Below are 12,507 nucleotides of genomic sequence, written 5' to 3'. Positions count from 1 at the left end.
TCAGGTGTCTGTTAGTAGTGTGCAATTGCAGAATCCTCTGGCTCCCTGGCAGACAATCCACATCTAGCCAGATTCCTTCAAGCAGTCCAAAGCTAGATCATCAATCAGACCACTCTTCCCAAAATGGGACCTTCCACTAGTTTTAAAGGTTCTGACAAGTCATCTCTTTGAGCTTCTGACTTGAGTGTTGGCCTATTTATCCATTAAGATTTGTTCCTTAGTAGCTGTTATGTCCACCAAGCAAGTGTCTGAGCTGGCAGCCTTATCTAGACAGGAGCCTTACTGCATGATCCATGAGGACAAAGTGGTGCTCAGAACACCAGAATCCTTTCTTCCGAAGACATATACTTCCTTCGTTCTATCCAAAACCATAACATCCAACTGAAAAGGAGTGGCATACCTTAGAGGTCAGAAGAGTGTTGACACATTCTCTCAGGTGTCCAGAAGCCACAAGATCAGGCTCCTGGTTGTATTCTTTCACCTGAAATGCCAGGGAATCAGAACTTCCAAGTTCTCTGTTGCTAGGTGGACTATATATTGTGGAAGCCTACAGATCATTAGAGGTTCCTGTCCCAGAAGGGATGAAGATATGCTCTAGGACATTCTGAGCAACCTCATAGTTGGAACAACCAAGTGTGTCACCATTGAAAATTTGCAAAGTGGCCACTTGGTCCACAGCTAACACCTTCTTTAAGCACAAGATCGATCTTCTGTCTTCAGAGGACCTGCAGGAAGGTGCTGCAGTTGCTGGCCCAGAGATAAGCGAGCTCACAGAAAAAGTGGAGTGTTTCTTTTCTGACAAACTTTTGCTTCATAACCCTCCCTAAATCTGTTTGCTCACTTGTACCAGATACCCACAATTGCGGGAGATGCTGGGCTGCAGAATGGAAAATTTCTTTTCTTTTCTGCTAGCAGTCTCTCCCACAATTCTATCCTCCCTGGATGGCTCATGAGTCAGGTATTAAGTGGAATTGTTATCATGTGACTGTCTTCCTTGGTTTAATGTATATAGCCATTATCATCATCTCTGGAATATTTGTTAAGGATGTTATGCAAATGTTACAGCTTGATAACAACTCATCTGGCTAAAAGCAGGAGTGGGGTGGAGGGGGTGACCAGACAATTCCATGCCAAAACACTGATTTGTCTCTGTGAGCTGCAGAGAGGGGAAAGCAACCCAGATGTTCAGAATTGAGGGAGATGCTGCTAGCAGAAAGGAAATTATGTATAAGTTTTCCATTCCTATGCATGGAGAGGTAGGAATCACTGCAGGCAAGAGTCTCAACCTGGCCCTACCCTTTGCTCTGTTGCATCATTTCCAAAATTACCCAGATGATTGGCTAGGCTGGTCCTGAAAGGCACCTGCTTGCTCACTGGCTAATTTACTAAGTTAAGTGCAGTGTAGATGTTTGGGTTTGGGCTGGAGCTCAAGTTCTGGGACCCAGTCAATGTCTACACCACCATTAAACACACCCTTAGCCTAAGCTCCATGAGCCTGAGTCAGCTGGCATGGGCCAGTTGTGGGTTTTTAATGGCAGTAGGTATAACCTAAAGGGCTGACAGAGCTACAACTTACACACAGTGGCAAGGCTAATTATTTCCAACTCTCAACAGTGTGATCGTTTCGCTTTCACACTCTTTTGGAAGTTATGCCTGTGTTTGAGTTTGGGCTAGTACAGTGCTGCACTTTATCTAGGACTGCCTAAGAAAGTTATCCATAATCTGCAGCTTGCACAGAGCACAGCAGAAGGATTGTACCTACCACCATCTGCTGCTTCACAGGTGGTGTCCAAGTGGAAGAGAATTAAAATCCCAAAACTAGGTACTCTAGTATCTAGACAAGGGAATTAACTGGACACACATCAAAAGCCAGGAGCTAATGAAGACAGCAAATGGCTCTTGCGAGGGCAAAAAATACCATGAACCACACAAGAGCAGATACCCAAGTAAAAATAATATAGACTGTCAACTTTACTAAACAGCTAAAGCCAATAAAGATTTATTCAAACCATTACAGGCACTTGTAGCATGAATGTTTCAGCTTGAATAGTGCATATACTGTATGTGCAGACTTATTGGAATTTTCATTGCTTTTCATGAAGAAGGGCCCAACTCTGCAGACTTTACACTCAAATGAACTCATTGGCCTGCAGTGTTAACTTTAGAGCAGCTACCCACAGTGCAACTTGGTAGATAAACGAATTGCATAGCTGGGCCTTGCAAATCTCTGTTCAATACAAGAAAATATAAACCGCTTCAGTGTATTTTTTTAAATGTGAGAACTAATAAAATATTGTCTTCAGAGCAGTCATCTATTGAAATAAGAGACCAAAATAATTAGGTTTTATATATATATGTATGTATATATCTATATATCTATATATATATAATTTAAAACTATTCTGTACCAGTACAATATATTAATTTTACAAATGTAAAATTTATCGGCTGTTAAAGCATTTGCAAAACCACACATCCTACTGTAGCTTTATTGCACAATATCTATGAAAATATTAATTTTTAAATTAGAAAACAAATGCTTTCAATATAGAAGAGACAATCTGATTTAAAGACAGTAAGAAAATCTACTCAGAAAATAACAAACTTTCACAGGATACCAAGCTCAACAGGTGCATCTGTAGGCCCAGTTTACAATATAGTTTCTAGTCAGTACTGGATGCTTTAATACAATTCTAGTATTGTACCTTTATAGTTACAAATCTAAATGTAATTCAGACTGGTTTCAGATATTAAGCATTGAGGCAATTCTAATGTTAACATTTTGAATACCTTTAGTACCACAATAGCTACTTCCAACTAATTTCTGGCATCTACTTGTTGAATAGAATTGTGATTTAACACTGCACAGGTATTTTGCAAGAATATGTTTCGTCACAACTCAGTTATTTTCAACCTGATAACTACTGCACTTTACCATGTAACATCTGTACATATAAAAACACCAAGTTAAAGTTGAGGCTTCACAAAACCAGTTTATAAATTTCAATTATAAAATTAATGTCAAGTGACAATTTCTTTTTTGGCCTGTATTAATCTCTCTCTCTATTAGAAAGGTAAGAGTACCTCCTATATGTAGTGTAAGCAGTAGTACACAGAAGTGCTTGATTTGATACCTAATGATGTATTAACATGAGCTGTGTAACTTTTTAAATATATTCCTGGGTCTAAATATCATTATAATTAATAAAATGTTTACAGTAGAACTTGGTAGAAAATCCAGTTTACCACATAGGCAAATACATAAACTAGAGGCTGTGATATGTAACATTTTTGTATGTACTTAAGCAACAGTCTTCATGATCTGTGTCTGAAACTCTAAAGAATGTATCAATTAAACGACCAGGAAATGGAATGGTTCACTGAAGTACATCAAAAACATATCCCTACTAAAGTAAAGTATGTGACTATAGTATATGCCTACTACAATTTTTGAGTTATTTGGGGAACTTATGTCCTGCATAAGCAAAGTCAATATGATTTTTTTTAAATAGTGGTTATGAAATCACAAGTTATTTGCAGGTAGATATTTATCTAAAACCAAATCCATAGAAAAGTTTGCATCTATATAGGATTTTTTCCTAAAGATTCAAAGCAGTTCCTTTCCAGAATAAGTTGCTTTTCTCTCATAGTGTCTCAACTAGCTGACTGTTTCTTTTAAAAAATAATATATATAAAGGACTCTACAATGAAACGTAGAGACAAAACATATTTCAGTGCCTCTTAAACTGTAATTTTCCCTTAATGTTTTGTTTTTACTGGAAAAAAATAAAACTTCTTCAAATATATACTGCATTAGATAAGCTAAAACATTCGTTGTATGGGAATTTCTGATTCCAAATCCCCAAACGTGCAAATTCCCATATGAAAGTTTTGGGGATATCCAATAAAAAGCCTATTCTTGACCATACTGCAAATATGTATGCAAAAGAAGTTTTAAAGTAATGTTAAATACATTATAAAGCTTCATTTTAATAAAATAAACATTTTCTGTAACTTCAGTATAATACATGTTTGCAAAACTAAAAGGGTTTTTAAAAGTGCTAGTTAAAATACACAGAGGTTTTTTTGAACATATATGTATTAAGTCCCAAATCTACATGAAGGTGAATAGCATACTGTGCCTATAAATTAGGCACACTGATTGGTTGAAAGAAACAACTGTCACTTGTCAATTAATCCAGCTTCTTTAATTTTCGTGTAGAAGAATTTCTCCAATATATTGGCACATTTGTAGTATTCACTCTCAGGGGGGTTGTACTCTCTGCAATTTGTAAAGACCCGCTGCAAGTCTGCCATGAATAATTTCTTAGACACGTAGTACCTATTCTTGAGTCGTTCACTCATGGTTTTCAGATCTGTACAGGAAAAAAAAGATTAGCAATCTGATTCCTATAATACTAAAGACATATACAGTGCTTGGGATACACAATCTTTGCCATCAGCTCATTTTTTTTAATGGAAAATTACTTATTCTTAATTACTTTTATTCCCTTAGGGCCTGATCCTGCTCTCATTGAAGTCAATAGCAAAACTGAATAGTAGTGCAGGATCAAGCCCTATGTCACATAAGCATCTTTGTCACTAACAATGAATGCAATTCTGCAGCACCTAAAATGTCTCAATTTAAAGATTAAGGCATACTTGCTGTTCTCCTGATACTCGTTTGTCTCTGTAAGGCCCTGATCCTATAAGGCGTTGAGTCTCCTCAACCTCAGAAGTTGAGCTCACCACCTTGAAGGATGAGGCCCTAGCGTATGTGAATAAAAAGTTCAAACTGCCATGTAATTTCTAGCTATCTGCATTAACAAAAACAGCATCAGGTTAATCAACATATGCCATTCAGTTTGAATACAGCAAGGAATGCACATCTCTATTACACGTGGTAAGTAAAAGTGCATAGAAGTAATATACTATGCACAGAGTAAATCACGAACACTATTTTATATTTTAATGAAGAGGAAAACCAAGTAAAATATACAGGGTTTTTATGAAACAAGATTTCTGTTTTTCAGCAATCTAAGCAAGTGTATTTTACCATCTACTGTTCAGCAGCTTTGAAACAAAGTGACGAAAGTCCTCCACTATTTTTGCTCACAAAACACATCAATGAACTCAACACACATCTAGACCTTGCAATCCATAGTTCTACACTAGGTCTTGTTAAAACCTTGTTTCTATTTTGGAGGTGCTAGTACTGGATATAAAAATTTTGAGGTAGTGACATGTTTTCTGTGTGCACTAGCATAACCAGATGGCCAGAATGCTTTTCCAGTTCACAGCTATATCATAGCAGTGCTGGAGCCCAGGCTCTAGAAACATGAAAGAAAAAAAATAATATTTTAATAAAATATCTAATCAGTGCACCAGAAAAAAATCTTACTCATTGCCAAGGACCACACAATCCACTGCTCGCAGTGGAGATCCTGGCACATTCACTGTAAAGCCATGAGATCCCTAAAGAAGAATGCACAGCTCCAAAAATGACATTCGTGTCTCCGTTACAGTAGAGTGATAGTATCAGACCCTGCAGAAATAAAGATACTCTGAGCTTTTTTCACCCATCCTTCTGCCATTGATCTGCAAAAAAAGATGACTCTCCAAACAAGAGACAAGCCCTACATAAATTACAACTAACGTGAAATTCTTTCAGAAAAGAAGAATAGGTATGCTGAGTACCCACAAATAGCCATTCTGCCATTTGCTAGTTTTGTTGCACAGCATTCTACAAAAGAAACAGCTAACAGACACTCATGCTTCCATCTATGAATAGCAATGAGGCAAAAAAACTCAGTAACAGCTACTATAAAGGCAAAGGCTTATCCATTTCCTGTCATGTTGTACCTCCAACAACCAGGAACACTCTGCATTTATCTAGCACCTAACAACTGTGGGCTTTCTGTCCTGTGCCCATTTTGGGGGCTAATTCTTGAGATCCTGACTCAGTTCTCACAAAGGCAAGCTCCTACTGACTTTAGCAGAATGTAAATCAATCATACCGGTAAGCAAACTATTTAATTGTCTCTCTGACAGTAATCCAGCAACACTTTCATCTCCATTTTTACCATTGTTTTCTTCATTAAATGAGTAAATCTGATCAAAAATCATTAATTAATGGACATCTTCCATATATTAAAAATGAGTAAAGTCATTAAAACACTGGTTCTTTATCTGAGTATACAGTCAACATTTTCATCCCAATTCCTCGCAGGTTTTTTTCCTCCCAATTAGGTATAACAATATTTGTACAGTCTGCATGTAACAAACACAAAGCAACCATTGAGATATGATTTCGTGTCTCTTTTTCTGGAGCAATCCACAAATAACTAAAGCACACATCAGTTTAGGGAGAAATTTCAAAATGTTGCTAAACTTGATTTGTAAAGTCCTTGATTTGTATGTTTTATTTAGTTGAATAGAATGAAATATCCACCTAAATAAAACATACAAATCAAGGAGGAAAGAGAGAGAGGAATAAAAATTGCTGACACAGACTTCCTGGCTGCGAAAGAATCTCTGCTGAATCTCTATTTTAATTTTTATGAAATGCATTATTAAATCAACAGCACAAACATGTATTTAGACTGTAGAAAAAATTAATGCAGACACACGTGAACAATACACACACACACACACACCCCTACACAAATTAGGTGTACCTTTCAGATTTCTGTCAAATTGCTATTTGGGCCACAGTTCTGCCTATGTCAAAACAGAGCTGCATAGCATTTTTAAGATCCAGCTAGATCCCCAAAGGCCCTTAAATCTAGTTTGTGAAGGAAGACCATGAATGTTATTGGCAGTGGGGAAAATACCAGTAGGATGATGTCAGACCTCAGCTTTCTACTACTGGAAAGAAATTCACATAAGGAAAAACCACTTTCTTAGTGGCAAATGTACTGTAAGAAAAAAGAGAAAAACAGCCACTAGAATGTATAAGTCATTGACTCTAGAAGCCAAAGCCACTGTCAAAAGTAATAAAACACTGACGAAGTGGGTATTCACCCATGAAAGCTTATGCTCCAATACATCTGTTAGTCTTAAAGGTGCCACAGGACCCTCTGTTGCTTTTTACAGATCCAGACTAACACGGCTACCACCCATACAAAACATTTTATGTAAGTCAATTCTACCAGTGACCCCAAATTTACAAGCAGATACTGTGCACAATAAGTAGGAATATGCAAAAATGTAACACAAAAGTATGCCACTATGTTCGTTACACCAAACTGAGGACATTTCAGCATGTAAATGGGTAAGTGAGGGTGGGAAGGGAACTGAAGCATGAAAGCAACGTGTTACCACCACAGGAGTTTGGAGCAGTGTTAGGGCTCTTTTCTGGGCCTTGAGTACATGTATTTGGAGAAATGAAGGGAACACTATGTTTCTTACATGGAATACTGGCAGCACTGAACCTTGAGTTCACAAAAACTAGGAATCGTGTAGTATACGCCAGCTGCATACAAGTCAAGCCTTTCCCACTCTGGAGACTCAGACCTTGTCAGACAAAAGTTGAACTGATTTATCAGTAAATGTGTTTAGAAACAGATTTAGTTAGATTAATGTAATTCCCTTCTGAGGGCACTCTTAAATCAGATTAAGAGTATTTTGTATCGATTTAGCTAAAGTTGATTGCTTGCTGACATTAGCTTAGGTTATGTCTACACTTAAACCATTACAGAGGAACAGCTGCAGCACTGCTGTGTAGCCACTCACATCAGCAAACGGTGGGATTCTCCTGTCACTGTTGTTAATTCACCTTCCCGAGAGTGGCAGCTGGGTGAACGAAAGAATTCTTCAGCTGATCTAGCACAGTCTACACTGGGAGTTAGGTGGGCTTAACTACATTGCTCAGGGGTATGGATTTTTCACACCCGAGTGACGTAGTTGGGTCAACTTAACTTTTTAGTGTGGACCTGGCCTAAGACTACATATGAAACTCTTAAACCAATTTAAGAGGGTCTAACACACGGCCTTGCACTGATGTAGCTAAATCTGTCTAAACTGATTTAGTTAAATCAGCGCAACTTGTGTGTGTGCAGGCCTGGGCATAGCACTGTGAAATGTAGGCCTCAAGCTAATTTCATGCTCAGCTCACCTGGGGATGATTTGTACCTTTAGGATTCAGACTGATTTGGGGAAAAACAGAAATGGTATTAATTCTACAAAGGATGCATATAGAAAAAGATTAACCGGTTGTACTAGTTTAACCATAACACTCTTTTGTTTTATGGAATCAAACAGTATAATCTAGCTCCAACAGTTGTGTAGATTCTCCTCATTCATCTGACAGGAACGTTATCATCAAAGCCTAGCTATGGCCAGCAAAACTAGAAGTGTTTTCCATTTAGTCATGCATCCTGGACTACCACAGGTGAAAAGAAAAAAAATTAAATGAAATAAGAAGGCACCATTTAGAAATGATAAAGTTTAGAAAAATAAGTAGCTGCAAAAGCATTTGGAATATCAGGGGAAACCAGATAAACCCGGGCTAGTTATCCATCTTTGGGACTCCTTTCAGAGAAAACCTGCCTTTGGATGTAGTCAGAAAACCTATGGCTATACACCCATAAAATGTGTTGCAATTTAGGCTGCACGGGAACTTTTTAAAAATAAAACATTATTATGGGTGTTTTATGTTTGATAACGCAAGGATGTAGAAATCTGGCAAAACACATTCATCCCACACAAGAAAAACACAAAGCTGAGGGCTGTTTATCTTTTATCATTGTTGATATGTTCAATCACATGAAGATTTTTTTAAAGTGTCAGTATATTGGCAGTCAGGAGGACAATACAATGTGCAGGCTCACAAATCAAAAACTGAGCTTTCAGTTGTTTGGTGTTGGATGCTCTAGTTGAGATGATAAACTTATCTTCACCTTAAAATGAAGGCTGACAGAGATTGTTTGTTTATTTTATCCACAGCACAGAACATTTAAAAAAAAATGAAGGATAATATTGATCCAATCCAGGCAGTAAGTGTTCTTTATAATCTTAAAACTGTTCTGAGTAAATGGTGGCCTAAACTCTGTGCACAAAGCAGGTTCATAATATTCAGCCATATGGCAATATGGCATTCATTTTCTTCACTGAGAAGAGAAAATGAAATACCTTTGCTTTAAGAGGATACTGGAAGGTGATTATTATTTTATACAAACGCATATACTTCCTATATGGCAAGGATTAGTTATGTACAATAATCATTAAGGCAGAATGGTGGGTATGTTCCTAGTAACTAATCGAGGACTCCACAGAAAAGCTATGTATTGCATCTCTACGCTTTAGAATGACCGCACCACACCTTAAGCATGTGGTGGCAGGGGCATTGTCTGGCTTGCTGGGGGAAGCACTCTACCTCTTTAAGGGCATTGCTGCAGATTCAGAGCAGGTTAGCCTGGGCACGCTGACTCATCCCCCGCAAGTGACCAGAAGGGGGAGGAGAGTACATAGATGCAAGCCAAGCAGGAAAAGCTCTCTTTTATCTGGACCAGGCAGAGCAGCACCCAACCTCCCAGCCATAAAAGTGGTGAAATACCAAGTTTGGTTAGGATCTTTTGTGAGACAGGGGCGGGAGGGCTGGGAAAGAATTTTTCCCTCACCACCAGATTGGCCAAGACAGAGTGGTGGGGGGGGCTCACTTTCCCCACAGCACGTTCTTGGGGGGGGGGGGGGGGGGGAAACTTAGTTGAAGTAAGCATAGAACAGGAGTTAGGCTGTGATGTCACAACTCATTCTGTAAGCCTGGGGCAAACATCCAGTGCACGTACTCTGCAGGGAAGGAATACAGTGATCAGATCTATGGTTTGGTAAAGGATTTGAAGGAGGTGTTTGTTAAAGGAGTGGAAACGGGGGTGGAGCAGAAGGGGAGGCGCCTATGACTGGCACGACAGGGAGCCAACCACTCCCCCCCGATAGCCCACTTTTACTCTCTGACTGGCATGGCAGGGAGCCAACACCCGCACCCCTTAGAGCCCACTTTAACCCTCATTCGAGGTGGGAGGATGGTAAGGACCCAGCAGCCAGTTGAAAGATGAAAGGGGGGGAGGGTGGCTGACGGAAGCCGTCCCCACCCCACCCTATGTAGATACTGAAATAGTCATAGAGTTACCTGCACTGTACACTTTTATCTGCTGGGTGCACCCAACCAGTTAATAATAAAGTTGCAGCCTAAATTAAACCACATCCAGTGTTTCTTGTCCTTTCGGTGTAGCCGAACAGAGGGTTTTCTATGCCCTACAGACTGATTCACAGAGATACCGACAGTGGCCTCAATGAAGTTGTGTTTGTTCTCCGATCAAAAGAGAAAATACCATGACTGGAAGCAGTAAGAGAGGGAGGAATGATTTGTAAGGCAATGAAGGCAGAGTTTGATTCAGTTTTAGTTCTGTGGTGCCAGAAAGCAAATAAGCATTTGTTTAGGACAGGAGGGAATCAGTATATACAATTGTACAGCATAGCAAAGGCAAAGTAAAAATTCATTTTTTTCTCATTAGCAGTTGTGTTGCAATAGAAGCACGTACAATAGCTGGGCCATAGAAAACACACACAGTGATTTTCAAGATCTCAAAATAAAAATGTTGTAAGACTGGTTATGATAATTAGCACATGTGCTGAGCTTAAACTGAAACAAGCACTTGATTTAAATTTAAATTACAAGTTAAATGAGTGAGGAGAAGGAGGGACGGACAGGAGGGCAGGGCATAGCTGGGGCCAAGTCAAGAGACCGTCACTCTATTGCCCTTCCTGCTGACCAGAAAAGTAGGGTGGGGGGGGGGGGAGGAGGAGGAGGTATTTATACCCAGCCAGTCGCAGAGAAGCCCTCTTTTATGGTGGGTTGTTTTTTTTTGCCTTCCCCACAGCAGGTCTGGGACCCAGTGGGGCACAGAGGGTAGGTTATAATTTTGCAACCTGGTACATAAAACTTGCAGCAGATGCAGGAGTGCCGCCAGTCCCGCCCCGAAATGCCGCCCCCCCCCCCAGAGGCGGTGGAAGGTCCCGCCACTGAAATACCGCCGCGGTCGCCGCCCCCCAAATCGCAGCACCCTAGGCGACTGCCTAGGTTGCCTAATGGGTTGCGCCGGCCCTGAGCAGATGTCAAGTGCAGGTAATCAGTATGGAAGGGACACAGTTACTGGATAAAATGGACTAGAAAAGGGTTTGAAGGAAAGCATCCCTTAAAGGAGCTGAGGAAGGGGGTTTGAGGCTCCTTTGTCTTGCATATCTTGACCTCCCTCCTTTCATAACTCCCTTTCACCTCAGGTGAGGGGAGAGTGGAGAAGTCCCAGCAGCATGATGCCTGGGTATTATGTGGAAATGACTAAGGAAAGAATGGGTTCACTGTACAATTTACTGCCGGGTACTCCCAGATATTTCAAATGAATGAAGTTTTGGCCTAATGGAACCACACCCATTGCCTCCTGTCTTTCTTCCAGCACAGCCAGACAATAGGACCTAGCCTTCTGAGTCACTTAGGTGAGTCTGGAAATTTTGTCTCTGGGTTTTTTAACAAGTTAGATAAAAATATACAACAAAATATGCAATGGCAAATTACCCTTCATGTGAGATCATATCTTCACAGGTCTCTTAACCCATACAGTCAGCTAAAAGGTGCTGGGATAGACCCGATTAAGAGGTTGGTGGGATCCTCTCAGGTACTGTAATATTGTGTGTTTTCTTACAGGAGTACATAATATAGATGCTTCACTGAAGTTACAAGCTATTCATACATTTCAACTGATAGCAATATATTTTTGCCACTGCTGAATTGCAAACTATCGCACTGCAAGCAATACATTAGAAAATGTTTGTAACAATAAATCTTGATGATTATACTTGTCTCACATGTCTCCAGCTAGAGAGATCTTTAAGTTTATACTTTAAAAATGTTAATGGCATTACCCATGGGAAACCTTATAACTTCATAATATCCAGGAGCTTCTGTTCTCTTCACAGGTTCCATGAAGGGCCAAGCGCTTTGATGGCTCTTTGGTAAAGAAAAAAGTAAGGTATCTAATATGGAAACTCCATATTGGAAATCATTTCAAAATCTTTGAAGTAGGTAAACTAAAACTAATACCCACCTTCACCTGCTGCAGGATGGTTTTTAATGTGCTGTAAAGCTGATCTGGATCTTTGGGTTCTTTACTTGAAAGAAAATATTAACAAAGAAGATAAGCTTTATCTCTTATGTTCATTTTCTACAATGCTACATCTTACATAAGAGCAACTCACAAATTTAAAACATTTTATCATTAATGGAAAAATAAGACCCAAGAGCTATTCTACAGCAGATTCCTTATCTCCGTTTTGTGATAGATGGAAAAAAATATTTCAAAGTTACTCAATTTAGAGACGTTTGTTCTCAAAGGATTCCCAAACTGCTTCATCATCATCATCCTTTGTCCAAGCAGTACTTACCCTCTCTCTTTTCCACTTGGTTTCCAGCCAGTCTCTCCTGCACACCAACAAAATTAAACATTACATGAG

At 39.4% G+C, this 12,507-nt stretch overlaps 1 protein-coding gene across 8 annotated transcripts in view; it reads right to left on the bottom strand.

Annotated features, from left to right (window-relative positions):
- Positions 1-2,475: 2,475 nt before the first annotated feature.
- Positions 2,476-12,507, bottom strand: part of KAT2B (lysine acetyltransferase 2B) — a 62,288-nt gene continuing 52,256 nt past the window's right edge. For 5 of the 8 annotated variants that reach the window (XM_042840131.2, XM_065583468.1, XM_005297117.5 and 2 more), the window contains 4 exons: positions 12,439-12,475; positions 12,102-12,165; positions 11,920-12,004; positions 2,476-4,376 (listed from right to left, as the gene is read on the bottom strand). In XM_042840131.2, coding sequence (XP_042696065.2) covers positions 4,183-4,376; positions 11,920-12,004; positions 12,102-12,165; positions 12,439-12,475 — 380 coding nt within the window. In that variant the 3' untranslated portion in view covers positions 2,476-4,182. The remainder of the gene's footprint in view (positions 4,377-11,919; positions 12,005-12,101; positions 12,166-12,438; positions 12,476-12,507) is intronic. The other 3 variants (XM_042840126.2, XM_042840123.2, XM_042840130.2) reach the window with 3 other exon arrangements.

The sequence above is a fragment of the Chrysemys picta genome, chromosome 2, assembly GCF_011386835.1.
Source record: "Chrysemys picta bellii isolate R12L10 chromosome 2, ASM1138683v2, whole genome shotgun sequence".
NCBI lineage: Eukaryota > Metazoa > Chordata > Testudines > Emydidae > Chrysemys > Chrysemys picta.
Note: the sequence above shows the minus strand (reverse complement) of the source record. Positions and strands in the feature narration are given on the sequence as shown.